At 39.2% G+C, this 19,791-nt stretch overlaps 1 protein-coding gene and 11 non-coding genes across 13 annotated transcripts; all 12 read right to left on the reverse strand.

Moving 5' to 3' along the window:
* Positions 1–939: 939 nt before the first annotated feature.
* b3gat1b (beta-1,3-glucuronyltransferase 1 (glucuronosyltransferase P) b) lies at positions 940–19,624 on the reverse strand. Of its 2 annotated transcripts, XM_015001117.2 has the most exons (7): positions 19,311–19,624; positions 12,358–12,531; positions 11,157–11,298; positions 5,028–5,530; positions 4,590–4,886; positions 3,863–3,968; positions 940–2,060 (listed from the first exon to the last, which is right to left on the reverse strand). In XM_015001117.2, the coding sequence occupies exons 3-6, from the start codon at positions 11,266–11,268 to the stop codon at positions 3,882–3,884; spliced, it is 999 nt and encodes a 332-aa protein (XP_014856603.1). In that variant the 5' UTR covers positions 11,269–11,298; positions 12,358–12,531; positions 19,311–19,624; the 3' UTR covers positions 940–2,060; positions 3,863–3,881. The 2 variants fall into 2 exon arrangements, with proteins under 2 accessions (XP_014856603.1, XP_014856604.1); XM_015001118.2 differs by lacking the exons at positions 12,358–12,531; positions 19,311–19,624 and having other exon boundaries at positions 11,157–11,876.
* On the reverse strand, positions 6,556–6,628 carry trnar-ucg (transfer RNA arginine (anticodon UCG)). Its single transcript has one exon. It is a non-coding gene; the product is annotated as a tRNA-Arg (tRNA).
* Positions 6,735–6,807, reverse strand: trnar-ucg (transfer RNA arginine (anticodon UCG)). The gene has a single exon. It is a non-coding gene; the product is annotated as a tRNA-Arg (tRNA).
* trnar-ucg (transfer RNA arginine (anticodon UCG)) lies at positions 7,089–7,161 on the reverse strand. Its single transcript has one exon. It is a non-coding gene; the product is annotated as a tRNA-Arg (tRNA).
* Positions 7,264–7,336, reverse strand: trnar-ucg (transfer RNA arginine (anticodon UCG)). The gene has a single exon. It is a non-coding gene; the product is annotated as a tRNA-Arg (tRNA).
* trnar-ucg (transfer RNA arginine (anticodon UCG)) lies at positions 7,443–7,515 on the reverse strand. The gene has a single exon. It is a non-coding gene; the product is annotated as a tRNA-Arg (tRNA).
* Positions 7,618–7,690, reverse strand: trnar-ucg (transfer RNA arginine (anticodon UCG)). Its single transcript has one exon. It is a non-coding gene; the product is annotated as a tRNA-Arg (tRNA).
* trnar-ucg (transfer RNA arginine (anticodon UCG)) lies at positions 7,793–7,865 on the reverse strand. Its single transcript has one exon. It is a non-coding gene; the product is annotated as a tRNA-Arg (tRNA).
* On the reverse strand, positions 8,708–8,780 carry trnar-ucg (transfer RNA arginine (anticodon UCG)). The gene has a single exon. It is a non-coding gene; the product is annotated as a tRNA-Arg (tRNA).
* Positions 8,898–8,970, reverse strand: trnar-ucg (transfer RNA arginine (anticodon UCG)). Its single transcript has one exon. It is a non-coding gene; the product is annotated as a tRNA-Arg (tRNA).
* trnar-ucg (transfer RNA arginine (anticodon UCG)) lies at positions 9,073–9,145 on the reverse strand. Its single transcript has one exon. It is a non-coding gene; the product is annotated as a tRNA-Arg (tRNA).
* Positions 10,224–10,296, reverse strand: trnar-ucg (transfer RNA arginine (anticodon UCG)). The gene has a single exon. It is a non-coding gene; the product is annotated as a tRNA-Arg (tRNA).
* Positions 19,625–19,791: the final 167 nt, after the last annotated feature.

Consider the following 19,791-nt stretch of genomic DNA (forward strand, 5'->3'; position numbering starts at 1 on the left):
TTGGTCTGTCACATAAAATCCCAATGAAATATGTTGGGTTTTGTGTTTCTAATGTGACAAAATGTTCAAGGGCTATAATAACTTTTGGAAAGTGCTGTTACTGAAAGATGTTGTTGCCTGATTAGTTTATTCACGTTTGTGCAGCAAGAGGAGACAGCCTTCCAGACATGCCGACTTTGCATTACAAGGAGCCCTACGAACCTGCCATTATGTTCCAGCACCTGTCATTATGGGATGGCTTCAGCTTCACTGAGGGTGCGAGTTTTATTACAGTGATAGGTAAATGACTATAACTGGGTAGAAGTTAGCTTCCCAGTCATATTATTGAGTTACTTTTCCTTCGCAGCCTTTAAAATCTTTAAAGCCAATAAACATGGAGAACCTACCTGCAAACAATGCCAAAGGCCAGTCACATGGCTACACTCTGCATGAGACCTCCATCACAGGGTTGCTACAGTAAGGTGACAATGTTTGGAAGAGCGGACTTTGAGCTTCCTGGTTGAAAACTGTGGACGAGCTCACCAAGGAAAAGACCTTGACAAAAAATATAAAGGTGACCAGCAGCAATGCCTGCAGATTCTTTGCTTTACCTGCAATGAAATTACTCCCATTGTCAGAGGCTACTTGATGAGTCACTTTTCATTTTTGCTCTCTCAGGTCTGGTGGGGGACATTTTATTCAATGGCATCCCATTGCGGGGTTTTACAATATCCAAATCTAGATATGGAACCTAGTTTTATTGTCAGATTTGTGTGCTTTATTGAACCCAATAACCTGCATTTAACTTACAGCTGTGCTTAAAATGTGTTTAAAGAAAGCCTTTTCTTTATCAGGCGCCTTGGAAAAGCCCCCAAGAAAAACCCAGGTTTAGGTTGACAGATTGGCTTTTTGCTGCATGAGTGAAACGACAAGAGAATTAAATAAATACAAACACGTCTGTAAACCAAAAAACTAGCTTTATGGGACAGAAGTAAATGGCTTTCTCACGTTACCCAGACATCACTAAAACATCATACATTTATGTCCATGTGAACTGCAATGGTGCCTCCTACAGGGCACGCTGAGAACTGCGCAAACTCTTCAAAGCCAGAACCAGACAGTGTTGACATGCTAAAGAGGTTGTGCCGCAGGTTGGTGGTGTATGAAATCACAACTTGCAAGCCATGCTGGGAAGAATCAAAACATTTAATAAGAGTTTTCACTTCTGCTACTTGGTGTCATGGCTCTATATTCCACAGTTTTCCCACATGTTCATAATAAATAATCAGCAAACAGAATTTACAAAGAAATTGTCGTTTAAATTAGCAAATAGCGAACCTGCAAAGTGCAGAGATTGTTAACGAAACAGAATCATCTCTTTAATAGGAGAACAGCTCAGCAGTCCTTGCAGCACAACAGGAAGTGCTGATAATACACGAATGTGAAAGGTTGTTTGTGTTTGGCGATAATAAATCGGTGCACGTGCGTGTGGATGTGTGTGTGTGTCAGCTGGTTAAGTGAATGTGTGCTGAGCAGAAATACAACTCCCAATTAGTGAGGGGTTTAGGGTGCTATCTAAATAGGCTAGTGTTGTACAGTACTAATACAGGGTGGGAGCTGGGGGGAGCTCAGTGCTATCTGCCAGTCAATGCTGTGTTACTTCAAACAAGGACTTTTTTCATGTGCAGCCCTGTGCCCGACAGCCCACTGACCTCAGAACAAAAGAGCCCTATTAAGTGCTGATTGGATGCTTGGCTGGTGGCGTCTGTGCTGAGAGGCTTCTTTATTACACGCTGGTTCATCTCTTTCTGGAGTTTAAGTCCGGTAACCTCCTTTGTTTCAGCTCCTACTGTGCCGGTTCCATTTGGCAACTCCTTCCTCTGTCGACTCAGTTCTGCCCAGCAGAACAGGCCACAAAGTTCCTGTGCAGTTGTGCTTTGATATGTTGAGTTCAGTACATGCACATGGCTCGGTGCCTCCATTTATGCAGCAGAGCTTAAGTGCAGCTATGGTTATGTTTTTGGCCACCGGAGCTCTGAGGGTGGTTTGAGCCCAGACAGATCCCAGCGAAGCTTCCTTTCCTGAAACAACAGGTATACACCTAATTAAGACCGAGGAAAAGAAACAAGGACAGGAGGTAAAGATACAGTGGGAGAGCATTGGGGGTCTACCTATGTCATCTACGCAAATGTTCTGTCTCTGTATCAGTAAACGTTATTTACGATTTCATTATCATCTTGATTTTTCTGTTAACGGCTGATTTAATTAATCCAACATTATGATGTCAATCTTCAAATAACATCTTGAGGTCTATTTGCTTCTTTGCCAATTTTTACCCTTCCTCTTTACTCACATTACATTTTGCCCTCCTCCGTCTTCAGTTTTATACCTGTAAACAACCATACTGCAACCTTTTACTCAACCACTGCTGGTCAGTGTATGTCTCTTGTTAAGCATGCAGATAAGCAGATAAGTAATCAAAATGTTTACATTTAACCTATTTTTATTTAACTGTATTTTATTTTTAAAATATATCTCATGGTACACTTTCCATTGTTTCTGGTTCATTTCCTTATTTGGACGAGTTCATCATAATGAAATATAACAGATTAATACCTCTGATCAAACTAAGCAGATCTGGGAAGCCCCTTCCAGATGTCATTTAGTGAAATTATACAACCATATTTCCCTACTCCTTCATAAGATTACAGAAACTTTAAATCACTGGTTATCATTGGTTTTGGTGCCCTAAAGCAGGGGGTATTAAATTGTCTGCAAAGTAAGAACAAAAAGCCCCAAAGCAGATAAAGATTGTCCCCACAGTTTGCTCAAAATGTCACATAGTTGGTAGAAAACATCCTTGGTGATTGCACAAAATAATAATAAGATGAAGTGATCAGTACCCCTTACAAACACCAACATCTGCTGTCATTATCCAATAGTTATTGTTTGAATAAAACACATTTTTGGATATTTGTTTCTTTAAAGAGAGATGGTGACACTGTGGGCTGCTGACCTGAGACCAGATCCATGATCTGGTCTCAGGTCATAGAAATGGCTTATCATGCTATTCAAAAGGCCTGATAAAAAAACATCTGTAATATATCCTCAACAAACATGCTACAGTCAACACTGACAGACTCATACTCAGCTGCCATGGGACTAAATTTGAACCACCCATGTAAATATTTAGCATCCCCTTGGGTGAAAATAGATACATATTTTATATTCTAGCCTCTTGCGTATGTGATTCCAGTAAATATCTGACAGCAGGAGGTCGCTGGGAGGTACTTTGTTTGCTCAAGCGTGATAATCTGTCTGTTTCATTGGATTAAACTGGGATCAAAGCCCCAGTAAACAGAAATAAAATCAAATACAAATTTTAATGAAAACAAAATCTAATTAAATATGCAAAGATGGAGCATTTTTTTCAACTGCTTTTCTCCATAATTCATAAATATACTTGATATGGAAAAGTTTAAGTAAAACAGAAGGGATAAAATAACAACATGTGAATCCCAAATGAGAGCAAACAGCATGCCATCCGAATCCAGATCTTCTGGATTAAAAAAACAAAAACAAAAAAAACAGAAACCAACATTTAAAAAAAAATGCGGCCATCCAAATTTTTACATCAAAGTGTAAAAATAATTTTACCATGAAGGAATACAAGTTAAAGTGCTTGTTATTGATGAATCATCTCTATGTTGTCAGAAATTAGGTCATTAATAGTATTTTCTTCTCTCAAGTCTTTATAGAACAGAGATGTTGATGATTACATCCATGTCCTGTAAGAACTACTCTCTTCCCCCTCAGGCCGTTTCGCAAAACTAATCACAGTGCAAATTTGCATTAATTTATCTTTCTAAAGCTCAGCTATTACCTGTGTCGGATGAAGAATGTCATATCTCTACATTAGAGTCAGTAAATCCTTTCTTGCCCTCATTTACTAGTACAGGCTTCTCCGTCCGTGTGTGCCACACTAATACCTGTGGGTAAGAAGACAGGCATGGATGAGCAGAAAGTCAGTCGAAATGATGAAATACTAAGAACACAGGCCCTTGAGGACTGCAGTTTGAGACCACTGGTTTAGAGGAAGTGCATTAAATATCCAGAAGTGGCATCGGGTTAATGATTCAGTCAAATCTGACTTCTGAATCACCCAGTTTCACATTTTGAAACTTTACCATATTTTATTGATATTTTGTGATGGACAATCACAAAGTAATGCATTACACTGATGTAGAACTACATTACGGAGGATTCTCAATCTTTGTCTTGTATGCAAATAAAAATCTGAAGAGTAGGGTACATTTGTATTCCTGCTCTCCCCCATCCTGTCCTTTCCTTCTTCTCACTGTTGTCATCACTTTGAAGAACCTGCAGTTTCTTGGGGAGTATCCACCTTTGCACATCTCGACACTGAAAATGTTCTTTGAAAAACAGCTCATATTCAGTGAGGTAAGATAATGAATATGTGTGAAGAGCAGCTTTGTCAGTCAAAAGAAGTCCCAGTAAACTACACTGTAGTTTGTAGTTGCAATGTTGCCAAATTTGTAAAAGTTCAAGTTGTAGAAATATATTAAGGTTATTGAGAGAACTTCTCTTACCTCAGTGCAGTTTGAGGCTTTAGGCTCCAACTCACTCAGAGTGACCAGTTCCTTCAGTAAGCTGCTCTCCTGATATCCTCCCTTCACTCCTCGAAGCTTGAAATAAGCCTGAGGTTTGGACAGAATGAGGCCCAAGTTTACTGCAAACCCAGCCATGTCTATAGCGAAAGGCCTGTGTGGGTCAAATACTGTTTTCCAGCCATACACCTTGCCTAGGGCATTTATTTTGGGTGACTCGTATCGTAGGCCACCCACAAATGCCACAGGCCACACAGATACCTTTTTAGTCGACCTCATCTGTTAGATGAAAGCACAGACATACAAATTACTCATTGGAGTTGACAGAAATGCTCCTGTTTCGCTTCAAGGACGAAGATGTTAATGGATGACAAGGGAGCAAAAAGAGAAGACTTTTACTTTTAAAACATATCCCCTCACCTCTTCAAACAGCTGTAGACTGTATGTGTTGTCATCGTCTGCAAAGTAAACAACTCCAGGCTGGGTGTAGTTTAAGGGGAAGGTCTCTCGTAGCCACCGCAGGGCCAGGTTCCTCTGCAAGGTGCCCCGCGGTACTCTGGGGTTCCTCCCGTCTCCTCTAGATTTATAAGTCAATGGTGTCAAAATGTTGAGGTGGGTGTAGTTAAGACCCTTTTCCTGAAGGAAATGGCTAACCAGAGTGGTCCTCCTCTGGGAGTCTTCCACGACAATCCAGTGCAAATTAGACACATGGAGAAGAGTGTTGGCCAGGCGGGTCAGTTCAGCTTTCTGCACCGGGCGGCTGTAAGTGGGAGTGATGATGTGGAGAGTAGGAAGACTTTGGGACCAAGGCGGAGGCCGGCTGTAAATGTACTCAGTGCGCACCACATGCACAATGTCACGGCTCTGCAGTGAGGAGGATTCCTTTAAGGCCCGAGAGTCTGAGCGGCCACCAATTGTGTCAGCTACAGAGGAAAAAAATAAAATAAACTGTAATTTCTGACACCAGAGTTTATTTACTCAACAATGAGAATACTTACAGTAAACATGAGTAAGATTTACATGTAATTTATTTAGTGTTCATAACTTGGTTAATGCAACAGAAAGTCCTACTTGCTGAACAGCACTGAAATATGGACAGAATTACATATAGATACCCCATCCATTACTGGGGTTAGTATTTTAAAAGCAACCATGAAGTGAGTCTAACCCTCAGTTTTCTGATCCAAACTCAGACACCTTGTCCATTAGGCCACATGGTTGTGGTGATTGGAATGGCCAAGTCCTGAGCAGTTTTATAAACATTTAAGCCATACTGTGACCAACTCAAGAATCCTTTGAGGTACTGCCAGTAGCTTAAATATGGAGGTGTGGATATTTTTAAGATTCCTTACATTTTAAATTCCTTGTATTCCAAATATTTAAGAGACTGTGGCAAAGTCAGGGATACATGGAGAGGTACTGGCACCAACTTAAGCATGGAGGTGTGGATATTTATTCGATATAAGTCAGAAAAGAGATTTGCGAGTTGGCTAGTCTTTCATGAACACTGGAAGAGACAGGGTATTGATGAAAGCTCACATGAAATTTGTTGAGTTTCTTTTTCTTGGTTATTGCCATTGCAATACAGTTGCACCAGAATTATTTACTCAACAATGAGAATATTTATAGTAAACATGAGTAAGATTTACATGTAATTTATTTAGTGTTTATAACTTGGTTAATGCAACAGAAACTCCTACTTGCCAAACAGCACTGAAATATGAACAGGATTACACTGTGACAAAGTCAGGAATCATTGGTCTATTAAAAGCAACCTTGAAGGGACTTGAACCCTCAATCTTCTGATCTGAAGTCAGATGCCTTGTCCATTAGGCCACATGGTCCTGATTTCTAAACAAATGTGGTGATTGGAATGTTCAAATTCTGAGCAGTATTGCAAACATGAGATAGAATGCGACAAAGTCAGGAATCCTTGATCTCTTAAAAGCAACCACGAAGGGACTCGAACCCTCAGTCTTCTGATCCGAAGTCAGACGCCTTGTCCATTAGGCCACATGGTCCTGATTTCTAAACAAATGTGGTGATTGGAATGTTCAAATTCTGAGCAGTATTGCAAACATTTGAGATAGAATGCAACAAAGTCAGGAATCCTTGATCTCTTAAAAGCAACCACAAAGGGACTCGAACCCTCAGTCTTCTGATCCGAAGTCAGACGCCTTGTCCATTAGGCCACATGGTCCTGATTTCTAAACAAATGTGGTGATTGGAATGTTCAAATTCTGAGCAGTATTGCAAACAAAATAGAATGCGACAAAGTCAGGAATCCTTGATCTCTTAAAAGCAACCACGAAGGGACTCGAACCCTCAGTCTTCTGATCTGAAGTCAGACGCCTTGTCCATTAGGCCACATGGTCCTGATTTCTAAACAAATGTGGTGATTGGAATGTTCAAATTCTGAGCAGTATTGCAAACATTTGAGATAGAATGCAACAAAGTCAGGAATCCTTGATCTCTTAAAAGCAACCACGAAGGGACTCGAACCCTCAATCTTCTGATCCGAAGTCAGACGCCTTGTCCATTAGGCCACATGGTCCTGATTTCTAAACAAATGTGATGATTGGAATGTTCAAATTCTGAGCAGTATTGCAAACAAGATAGAATGCGACAAAGTCAGGAATCCTTGATCTCTTAAAAGCAACCACGAAGGGACTCGAACCCTCAATCTTCTGATCCGAAGTCAGACGCCTTGTCCATTAGGCCACATGATCCTGATTTCTAAACAAATGTGGTGATTGGAATGTTCAAATTCTGAGCAGTATTGCAAACATTTGAGATAGAATGCAACAAAGTCAGGAATCCTTGATCTCTTAAAAGCAACCACGAAGGGACTCGAACCCTCAATCTTCTGATCCGAAGTCAGACGCCTTGTCCATTAGGCCACATGGTCCTGATTTCTAAACAAATGTGATGATTGGAATGTTCAAATTCTGAGCAGTATTGCAAACAAGATAGAATGCGACAAAGTCAGGAATCCTTGATCTCTTAAAAGCAACCACGAAGGGACTCGAACCCTCAATCTTCTGATCCGAAGTCAGACGCCTTGTCCATTAGGCCACATGGTCCTGATTTCTAAACAAATGTGATGATTGGAATGTTCAAATTCTGAGCAGTATTGCAAACAAGATAGAATGCGACAAAGTCAGGAATCCTTGATCTCTTAAAAGCAACCACGAAGGGACTCGAACCCTCAGTCTTCTGATCCGAAGTCAGATGCCTTGTCCATTAGGCCACATGGTCCTGATTTCTAAACAAATGTGGTGATTGGAATGTTCAAATTCTGAGCAGTATTGCAAACATTTGAGATAGAATACAACAAAGTCAGGAATCCTTGATCTCTTAAAAGCAACCATGAAAGGACTTGAACCCTCAATCTTCTGATCCGAAGTCAGACACCTTGTCCATTAGGCCACATGGTCCTGTTTTCTACACAAATGTGGTGATTGGAATGTTCAAATTCTGAGCAGTATTGCAAACATTTGAGAGAATGCGACAAAGTCAGGAATACTTGATCTCTTAAAAGCAACCACGAAGGGACTTGAACCCTCAATCTTCTGATCCGAAGTCAGACGCCTTGTCCTGATGGTCCTGATGGTCCTGATTTCTAAACAAATGTGGTGATTGGAATGTTCAAATAAATTCTGAGCAGTATTGCAAACATTTGAGATAGAATGCAACAAAGTCAGGAATCCTTGATCTCCTAAAAGCAACCACGAAGGGACTCGAACCCTCAATCTTCTGATCTGAAGTCAGACGCCTTGTCCATTAGGCCACATGGTCCTGTTTTCCAAGAAAATGTGGTGATTGGAATGTTCAATTGCTGAGCAGTAATCCAAACATGATATAGATGATATATATACCGCAACAAATACTAGGGTTAATATTTTAAAAGCAACCATGAAGTGAGACTCACCCTCAATCTTCTGAGCCAAACTCAGACGCCTTGTCCATTAGGCCACATGGTCCTGTTTTCCAAACAAATGTGTTGATTGGAATGTTCAATTGCTGAGCAGTAATCCAAACATTAATGATTCCTGACTTTGTCACTGTGACAAAGTCAGGAATCATTGGTCTATTAAAAGCAACCATGAAGGGACTTGAACCCTCAATCTTCTGATCCGAAGTCAGACGCCTTGTCCATTAGGCCACATGGTCCTGTTTTCCAAACAAATGTGTTGATTGGAATGTTCAATTGCTGAGCAGTAATCCAAACATTAATGATTCCTGACTTTGTCACTGTGACAAAGTCAGGAATCATTGGTCTATTAAAAGCAACCATGAAGGGACTTGAACCCTCAATCTTCTGATCCGAAGTCAGACGCCTTGTCCATTAGGCCACATGGTCTTGATTTCTAAACAAATGTGGTGATTGGAATGTTCAAATTCTGAGCAGTATTGCAAACGAGATAGAATGCGACAAAGTCAGGAATCCATGATCTCTTAAAAGCAACCACGAAGGGACTTGAACCCTCAATCTTCTGATCCGAAGTCAGACGCCTTGTCCATTAGGCCACATGGTCCTGTTTTCCAAACAAATGTGGTGATTGGAATGTTCAAGTCCTGAGCAGTATTCCAAACAAGACAATGCGGCAAAATCAGTGATACTTGGAGAGGTACTGACACAAGTTTAAGCATTGAGGTGTGGATATTTTTGAGATACAAGTCAGAAAAGGGATTTCCAAGTTCACTAGTTTTTCATCAACACTGGAAGAGAGAGGGTATTGATCTAAGCTCACATGAAATGTGCTGAGCTTCTTTTTCTTGGTTAGTTTTTTTAAAAGCAACCATGAAGTGAGTGTAACCATCAGTCTTTTGATCCAAACTCAGACACCTTGTCCACTAGGCCACATGGTTGTAGTGATTGGAACGACCAAGTCCTGAGAAGTTTTACAAACATTTAAGCCATACGGTGACCAACTCAAGAATCCTTTGAGGTACTGCCATTAACTTAAACATTGCAAACATTTAAGATGCATTGTGACAAAGTCAAGAATCCTTGTTCTATTAAAAGCAACCATGAAGGGACTCAAAAACTCAATTTCTGATCCGAAGGCAGACGCCTTGTACATTAGGCCATATGGTGCTGTTTTCTAAACAAATGTGGTGATTGGAATGTTCAAGTGCTGACCAGTAATCCAAATATTTAAGACACACTGTGACAAAGTCAGGAATCATTGGTCTATTAAAAGCAACCATGAAGGGACTTGCACCCTCAATCTTCTGATCTGAAGTCAGATGCCTTGTCCATTAGGTCACATGGTCCTGTTTTCTGAACAGGACCATGTGGAATGTTCAAGTACTGAGCAGTATTCCAAACATTTAAGACACTGCAGCAAAGTCAGGGATCCTTGGAGAGGTACTGACAGCAGCTTAAGCATAGAAGTGTGGATATTTTTGAGATACAAGTGAGAGAAGAGGTACATGAGTTGGCTAATCTTTCATGAACACTGGAAGAGAGAGTGTATTAATGAAAGCTCACATGAAATATGTTGAGTCTGTTTTTCTGAGTTATTACAATGACAACTCCTAACAACATTGAAACAGGCACGGAAGTACGTGGACATGTCCCATCCGATAGTGGTGTTAGTCTTTTGAAAGTAACCATGAAGGGACTTGAACCTTCAATCTTCTGATCCGAAGTCAGACGCCTTGTCCATTAGGCCACATGGTCCTGTTTTCTAAACAAATGTGGTGATTGGAATGTTCAAATTCTGAGCAGTAATCCAAACATTTCAACCACAGTGTAACAGTTACTTAAGCTTAAGCTTACTAACTTCACAATCCAATCCTAAAAACAAATTACTGTTTTATTTACAGCAAACTAAACCTTTTACTGCAATAAGAATTACTTATTGCAATAAGAATTACTTATTGCAGTAAACCCTCTATCTTCAAAGATCTTCTGTAATAAGAAGATCTTATTACAGTGAAACTTTTTCCACTAACTCCTCTCACACACATAGGGTTTTGACATAATCTCTGGTGCTAATATAAATATCTGTCCACCACTCCTGATGTGAATTCTGTAAAAAAAAAAAGTATGTGTTTCAATTCTTTTTATCAAAGATAAATTAGAATCTGCAAAAGCTGGTATCAGCCGATCAGGGTTGTGACTGCAGAGTGGCTGAATTAGTTGCACTGTTACAGGTCCTGTGTCCTCTCTGTCTATGTTTGTCCTGCAATGGACTGGCAACTTTTCCCGGTTATATTCCACCTCTTTTCCTTTGACTGCTGGAGATGGGGACCAGCACCATTCGCTATCCCACAAGGGATAAGCGTGTTGTAGGATAATGAATTAATGGATGGAGGAATGTTGGAGTTGTAGAAAACCAAATTTTTTAAATTGGCCTCAAAATTCTTACTGTTTGTATCTTTATATATCATATTTTCAAAATTACCCAATATGTTTTACTTTTCATCTGATATTATATCTGACACAGATGAGTCAGCATCCTGAAAGATTAGAAAATGCAAACATTTCTTCCCAACCCATTTTGTTTTTTTGTTGTTGTTGTTTTTTTTTTTTTTTACCTTTTTGGGCAGTTAGGACAGATGTGATGTTGCTTTGGTGCCAAACACTGATGAGCAGCATCCAAGGCAACACAATCAGTACAATGGCAACAATGTCTCGTCTCTTCGGCATCTCCAGGGTCACCCTGATTCATCTCATGGTCTGCAAGGAATAAGAAGTATATACATATATGTATTTTTTTACTTATTTTACTGTTGTTCTCTGTTTATTTACTAAGCCAAATTTGGCTTGTTTTCTTTCTGAAGAGATACTGTTAGAAACTCATCAGAAATTTCTAGATTTTTGGCAGGAGTTCTTAAAAAGTCACAGGCAACTAAACTATAATTTTAACTGGAGAAGGTTAAAGTCCACTTTGTTCTTTTGTTCTCTCAGGGAAGCCATTACCTTCAACCTCTGGGACCTACTAATCTGGATTCATACTAAATGAAGACACCAAGACAATTATCTTCTGGGGACACAACAATAAAGATTTAAAACCTTTAAACAGTCTGTACTATAACCTGATGTTTTGGTCTGGTTTTTTTTGCAGTTACAATCATAGACTGTAAATGTGTGGATTACCTTTCATTTCGTTACTCCCAATAATTACCTGTTACATTACATTGATGATATGACTTAACATTATTCATTCTTTATGAATCCAGATGAATATGCTGTAATGTGAAGTACTTCCTTCATAGTTCTAGGAGTGTGATGGGGTCACTTTAAAGGGCAACATTGTGAATCAAATTCTGAAGGCCACCAACATCTTTTAGCTACAAGGAATAAACTACAGGGAAGGAGCGATTTTTTTGAAGAAGCAAAGCAGAAATCTAGGTCAGACGGAGCTCCGAGCTTTCTGTTTTATCTCAAGTGAAAGCAGGCTGATTGGAACGGAGACAATGGGAAAGAACATCCTTTTGTTGTTTAACAGCACACCTAGATGACAGTCAGATAAATCCCAAAACCTGTTTTTCATAAACTGTAACTGAACAGAAATCCAGAGACTAACCTAGAAGTTGATGTCAAAGCAACAATTAACTTGACAAAGAAATAACGCAAAGTTCCAGATACCAGTTAGTTGAGTGACAATATTGAAAATATTTTGAGCCTTACAATGCTCCAATTTTTATGTGCTTTGCTAACTTGAGATACGCAACACATACCGATATCAATGAATATCACAATTAAAACAGGTAGACATAAAAGACGGATACTTACGAACGAGGATCCACTGAGGCTAATCCCTTCAGGGTGCGAGGACATTTTCGACTACAGTGTTGTGCCATACAGTAGTAAACACATAAACAGAGCAATCTCTCAATTCCTCTTTGGAGACTTCCAGTGGGGGCTATTCAGCCATCGGGTCCAGGGTCGCGTCCTCGGTGCCGGCCACTGTAGAAACAGAGGAGGTCATCCCAATGAAAGAATGCTGCTTCTCACTGCAGAAACAAAGGCAGGCATTGTCAAAGCTGGCATGGGGTTAGGTGGAAGGGGCAGACATGGCCACAGAAATCGGAACAATAGAATAAATCACATAAAAAATGTTACAGCAACACAAATGTTTTGTTTTTTTTCTTTCAGGATAAAAATGGGTTTGAAAGTAAAGAAAGAATTTTATCTGATCGCTCAGCATTGACTGACTGGGCTTACCCGGGTTCATAGCTCACCCAAAGGATTCCACACTGATCGGTTTTAATTAATTAAAAACAGTGTTCTAAGGCTTGTGCAGATGTTGTCAATTTTTATGTGTATGTATTTAAAACCAGGGCAGTGATGAAATTAAATTCAACTGATTATCCAGTTTAACCTGGAGAGCTATCGTCTGCACACAGTCTAATCCATACATAATCATCATATGACCGTTTTGGCTAAAATGCAAGGTCCTGTAAATATGAAGTTCTGCTGCTCCACATATTGTGGATGTTTACAATGAGAGGTAAAAGTATTAAGGATCTTATTCCGCTGCTGAGAATCCCACTAAACATTTGGTAATGTGTAAAAAAACAAACAAACAAAAAAAACAACCCTGCTGCATCAAACCTTCAAGTTGAACTGTCAAACCATCAGACTGCCTGACAGGAGAAAAAGAAGTCATAGGAGGACAGTTTAGAAAGTGCGCATTACTTATAAAACATTTACATCATGTTTCTATAGCTACCGAGGGAATAACATTACACAATGTAGAGCTAAAAAAAAAGTAGATTTTACACATAGATATAACTGTAATTAACTTAGTGAGAAAAAAACAAGTCAATATAAGGACTAGCATCTCATGATTTCAAGTGGTGTTTTATTGTGCCTCAAAGGCATCCATCCATCCATCCATCCATCCATCCATCCATCCATCCATCCATCCATCCATCCATCCATCATCCATCCATCCATCCATCCATCCATCCATCCATCCATCCATGCATAATTGGACATTTTCCTGACTTGAATAAAACAATGTCCATAAAGCTTTCTCATGCAGACTCAAACATAATTTATAAAAAAGGAATGGAAATTTTAGAGTTCTAAGAAAAAAAATCATACAGTAAAAAAAAACATTACAGAGCTGACTTAAGTTAGAAATTAGTTAAAAAGTTTGAATTTTATTTTGAGCTAACAAGCCAAATATTTGTTCAGACTTGCTAAATGAGTCCATGTGACTTTGTCAATGCTATTATAAACATTTAAAATTAAATGTTTTGAACTTAACGGTTAATGTTGATGCAACTTGAGCAATTTAACCGATTGAAAGAACTGTGCAGCATTTTCATCCTCCATCTTCAGACAATCAGAGCCACATCACGGCACCATCGGAGTGCGTGTCAAGAGGCATGTGTATGCATAACATTGACTAAATCAGAACCACAGAGCGAGAGCAGATTTCATTATTTAACACTACTGCGAGTTTCCCATCCCTGATTATAAAATCTCACTCAACTTGCATACATTATGACTTGTTTACTGGTCTTGTTGGACTCTGGGGATGAATGTGAAACTTTAAAAGTAGAGCAATAAGTTCCAAGTAGTACAAGCTCCTTTAGAAAGGCTCATTTTAGTTAAGCAAGAGAATAAATCTGCTGGCATTTCTATTTCTGTTCCCTTTGGTCCGAAGGCTCTTATATCCCAAGCTGACGTCAGAAAACAGCAGTTCTGAGAGAACCCCTGCTGAGTCTCCTCACATTGTCAGCATCCAGGCAAAAATAGCTCTTGTGGACTCTAAATAATAATAATAAACTTATAAAGTAGTGGATTGCTGGAGAAAGAGCTAGGATTTAGGGTTTTTTTAAACATAAGATGTTCTTCTTAATGGTTGTTTATTTGAATTTGTTTCAGAAAACATTTAAAGTCTCAATTCATAATTCAGGGCTCCCCATAAATGTGACCACAGCTGTACATTGGCTCTCAGTAGATACGTGTTGAAAAATTATATTAGTTTCTGTGAAGCTGCTGGAAAATACTGTTACTTCCCTATATATTGGGTGCTACAGTAAATATAAATCTGTGCACAGAGCTTTACTGCCATGAGAACTGGCAATGGGAGAGCTTTTGAGAACACAGAAATGGCCCCTTCCTCCCGCCGTAGTGAGTAAACCACATAGCCACAGAACATAGGCTAGCCACTCAGACATTTCACCAGCCACTGATTTTTTTCTTTTGACTACAAACCCCACCAGTACAAGAAAATTATGTAAAATATATGATTTATTCTTTGCTCTATGAAAACCGATTTACTAACAGTAAGTTTACCATACATATGTATGCATACAGATTAATTTAACATAAAGCATGGACACCTTAACAGAGATGTAGTGCTATATGTTCACTTTAAGTAATTACTAACAGCAAACTTTAACTACACAACTGCAGCACTCTTGCAATCATTTCCTATATTGAACATTCAAATATTTTGGCTACAGCTCCCCCTGATAGCATTTATTAAAGATGTATCTTGTCATTTATAAAATATTTTTAAACGGTATCAATAGCTGTTTTCTGACTGTTCTGTTTGTTTTCCCTTACTTATGACGTTTTCTATTGAAATTCATAATTATTCACATTATTTCTGTGTTTTTCTGAGTGCCTGCTAGCTTAGTGTGGCTTCCCCCTCCTGGACTCTCTCTCTCTCACACACACACACACACACACACACACACACACACGCACACACACACACACACACACACACACACACACAGACATCTGCCCTCCTCCCTGTCTGCATGAAACGCTCTTTCTTCGTGAACATTTTCAGCTAACCTGAAAACTTCCTCCCTGGTCTCTCTCTCATCATCCTCCTCCGACAAAAATGAGTCCCCTGAATTCTCCCTCCTTCTCCGATACTGAGTCTTCTCCAGCAGGTAAAGTTTGTGTAATAATTGACATATCGGTTAGTTTGACACATTTTTCTGAATGGGCTTATGCGCTTTTTAGCATTTGTTGTAGTTTTTCTAACCCGTCCCGCCTCGTATCCGCTGAAATGGCGCTATTTATAACCTCAGAGGGGAGGGGCGGGCCAAGGAGAATTGAGGGATTTCATTGGGTAAGCCCAATGTCCGTCAATAAAAGCAACCAATGGGCTGTCGCGGTCGATAAAATTATATTTAAATATATTTTTTTGTTGCTTCCAGACAGAAGTTAAAACTGAATGCAGCTTTTTTTTCTGTTCAAATTGTCAACTCGCCACTGTAGCGGGTGCGTTGTTCCGATTTACACGCCACTTCATACTTTTACTTTTAGGTGGGTGCTAATTTCTACCTCTTTTTGAGTGTTTCAGATCATACACTCAAGCAAATTTCAATATCAGACAAAAAAAAAGCCTGAGTAAATACACCGACGATGATTTCATTTATTAAAACAGTTTAACCCAAAGTGACAGTCGAAATCCCTCATGTTTCATAATATGAAAGTCTTTCACACCTGAAAATCTGCTTCCTGAGGTGTCTATTCTTGCATGAATAAAGTCAGACATCATGTGTTAATGAAGGATCACATCTTCTTAGTTTACAAATTAGACAAAGGTATCTCCTACTTCACTGACATTATTGAATTTGGCAAGTCCCTTCGTGGTAGCAACCACAAAGGGACTTGAACCCTCAATCTTCTGATCCGAAGTCAGATAAAGAACTAATTAGAGTTTTTACACCAATATGCCATAGGAGGTAATTATTTTAACCAGATGCTGCAGTTGCAGTAAAAATCCACAAGGTATTTTCAAGCAGTCTAGAGATTGTTAAAACATAAGCTGTGGAGAGCTCAGGAAACTCATAATGACTATACTGCACATAAAGTGACAAACGTGGTCGCTCTTGGTTTGAGAAAAATGACTTACATTTGAGGACTGCTTACACAATTTGTTCTTTTGAAAGTGTGTGCCAGAAGCACAAACTGAACATTGCTGTCAAAGTTCATCTGAAATTTTTGTACAATTGGCATAAACGTCAGACAGCATTGTCATGAAAAATGACTATCATTGTTTTTATATCAGTGTGAAAAACATCAGGACTTCTTAGAGTGGTTAGTCTATTGAATTATTAACTTAAACTAGTTTAGTTTTAGCTTTTGCCTTGAAATTCGCCCGTGAAGGCCATGTTCCCCAGTCTTTTTCTTTGTTGCTGAATCACTGACATTAACTGAGGTAAGTGTTGATTGCAGCACTTTAGATGTTGTCTTGTGTTCTTTTGTGACTCGTTCCATGTTCTCTCCATTTGTGGATAATGATTCTCACTGTGGTTCATTGGCATTCCCAAAGTTTTGAGATGCCCTGACACACAGATGAGTCTATTCTCAAATGTCTTCTAGCTGGGGTCTGATGTTTTGATTTTGACATTAAATTCATAGTATTATGTGGGGATAAATTCTTATGGTACTGGAGGTGCCTTGCTATACATTAGGGCTGCACCGATTGCTGTTTTCTGGCTGACCGCCGATCTAACTTGCTGATTCTGATTTTGGCCGATACCATTTTTTTTGTCTGAAATGTTGCTCAATATATCAAGAAAGTTGCTGAATTGGCAACAATGGGGTGACTAGTGTTAACTCTAAATGTGCAGACATGACCTGATCGGCCGGTTTGTCAGTCAAACCTCTCTCACAGGTTAAAAGAAAAGCACAGTGGTTGATTTTTAGACCTTTGCCGAGGTTGATAACATCAGTGGGTAAGATCTGATTCACGTGTAAAAATTGGCCGATCACCAGTCTCCCAAAATTAAGGAAATCGGCACCGATAAATCGGCTGGCCGATAAATCGGTGCCCCCCTAGTATACATTTCTTTCTCCTCATAAACATGAGAAGAAAACATTGTAGAGCACTGTAGGAAGAGTCAGCATCCTGCCTCTTATGATGTTGCTTTGGCTGGGATCCGCTCTGTCTATTGAGCTGCTTATGAAGCGTTCCCCCTCTGCTTCCAGCGTCAGAACCTCAACCAGCTTTACAGGGTTCCAAATCTCCCACAAGCAATCTGATTTAAAGGCACTTTTCATACTGTACATCAAACAGGCAGCAGGGCACACAGATATGAAACACAGAAAAACCACCATTAGTAGTTCAAAGGGTCATGACTTACTCATCTGAGCTAATGTTAATTCAGCTGAAGCTTCTCATATAGATTAGACACAAACTAATGCAGAGAGAAAAATGGAAGAGATACCCAAAGACCCATGAAACAAAGCTGTAGCTGAGTACAGAGCTTTCTCCTAGATCTCAGGTTAAAATGGTGACTTTTTATTATTTATTGGTTAAAAAGAATGATGTGGTTTAGTTTTTACCTATTTCGCTGCCACAGCAGCTCCAAGTCTTCCACCAATTGTACACATCTAGAGACTAACAAGTTGGACATCAATGCAGAATAGCTCAAGCTAGACTGGCTGTGAATTTTCATACATTGATGTTCAACTTGTTACTTTTTAGTTTGACTTCTGACTTCAACTGGCAGAGCAAGGTCTTTTTATGGATATCAAACTAAAGGGGGATGAGTATATTTTCTTTTTTTTGTAAAAAAGATTTTGTAAAACATTTCTATTTTTCTGCCACATAATCTCAATACAATTCATTAAAGTTTGTGGAAACTGGGAACAACTTAATGGGATTTGATGAACACATTTTAAAGAATGGATAAATAAACCTATAGTTTTTTTTAAATTATCATTAAAGTACGAATCTGTGAACATTTCCTGTTTGTGTTTTTCCAAAAGCCAAGAAATTTCAAACGTTGGGAGATATAGTGTTTGTGATTAGTGAATCCAGCATATTTTTTGCTCAATACTGAACAGTTCTATACGAACTGTTTCTTTCTTCTTGTCTACTTCTATGGAACATGTAGGAAAATTATATTAGACCATCATATCATACCAATATTCTTGTCTCTGTCAAAATGATTTTTGCAGTCTGGTTTACGATTTTACGCCACAGATTTAAATGTAAACATCAGAAAAATCTGTAACTTCAGTCAATTAACACAGTTCATTTTAGGGTAACTAATTGCTAGCAATATTAAAGTGGTTTTCTATGGAAGATTTTTTACATTAAATTTCTGTTTTATAAATTTCATAACTGTAAAAATCGCGTGAAATTATTGTGTTTTGAGTTATGGGTAATTCAATGTATTTTCTATAGTAGTATAATGTTTTTATGGTCTATAACAGTTGGTAATATACAAGTTTTCACTATACATTTTTCAGAGTTTTTTTTTTAAAGTGTAACGATTTGCTTAGACTTCATTGGTTCTGCGTTCACCACTGTAAGGGTTTGTTTGCCAGGCTGATCTCTTTAAGACTTTAAACGATGCCCCACTTCAGCTGAACCCTAATTTGTGTCGGTAGTTTGAGATACGAAGAGTTTTCACTTGATAAACTGGCAGCAAAAAAAAATTTAAATAAATAAATAAAAGAAAGTCAAAGTAAAATTAAAATACTGAGATTTCCCATCCACTAAGCAGAGTCAATATGAAGATCTGCATTGAGACAGAGCCTCATCACAGCCATTTTACTTAATAGGAAAGAAAGCAAGATCTCTACTTCGTACATATTTTAATCTTCGTCTCCTCTGCTCTTGTCGTGATTTTATAAGTTCAAAGGTTTTTCCATTTTAATCAAACTCTTTCTGATATTAAACAAAACACATGAAAACAGGTGGAAAGCACACCTGCCCTTTAAGAGTTAAAGACAAAATAACGGTTACCGACCTTAATTGCAGACTGAAACAGCTGAGCAATCACATCCCCCCCTCCCTTGTTCTTCTTCTTCTTCTTCTTCTACTACTTCTGCTGTCTCTGCCACACGGAGGATCTTATTAGGGGTCACTTCACACACGTATAGCTGCAGTTGGTGCCGCTCACCACAGACGCTGCATCCCTGAATGAACGGATGACTGAAAAGGTGGTGGGAACGCAGTGCTCTGTGCTCCGGCGCTCTCAGACTGAGACGTTAGAGAGGACAGCTCGTTTGGCATCACAGTCACTCTCTCCCTCCCTCCGTTTTACCCTCCTCCCATCGCTCCTCTTCACTCTCTTCTTCCCCTCTTGTTAATTGTTGCCAGCAGCTCCCCTCAAAGCCAATCATCTGCTTCCTTTTGGCTTGCTGCTGTTATGAATGCCAGTCTGTGTGAATCCAGCGAAAGTGCTTGTGTAACAGAGAGAGAGAGAGACACACACACTACATGAAGAC

This window comes from Poecilia mexicana, unplaced genomic scaffold (assembly GCF_051168715.1).
Source record: "Poecilia mexicana isolate PSO_F unplaced genomic scaffold, ASM5116871v1 scaffold_14, whole genome shotgun sequence".
Taxonomy (NCBI): Eukaryota; Metazoa; Chordata; class Actinopteri; order Cyprinodontiformes; family Poeciliidae; genus Poecilia; species Poecilia mexicana.

Coding starts and splice junctions, on each gene's coding strand:
- b3gat1b (XM_015001117.2), bottom strand. CDS start 11,268: ATGCCGAAGAGACGAGACATTGTTGCCATTGTACTGATTGTGTTGCCT. Junction 4,887..5,027: donor GTCTACAGCTGTTTGAAGAG/GTGAGGGGATAT, acceptor TTCATCTAACAG/ATGAGGTCGACTAAAAAGGT. Junction 3,969..4,589: donor AAGCCTCAAACTGCACTGAG/GTAAGAGAAGTT, acceptor TCTTACCCACAG/GTATTAGTGTGGCACACACG.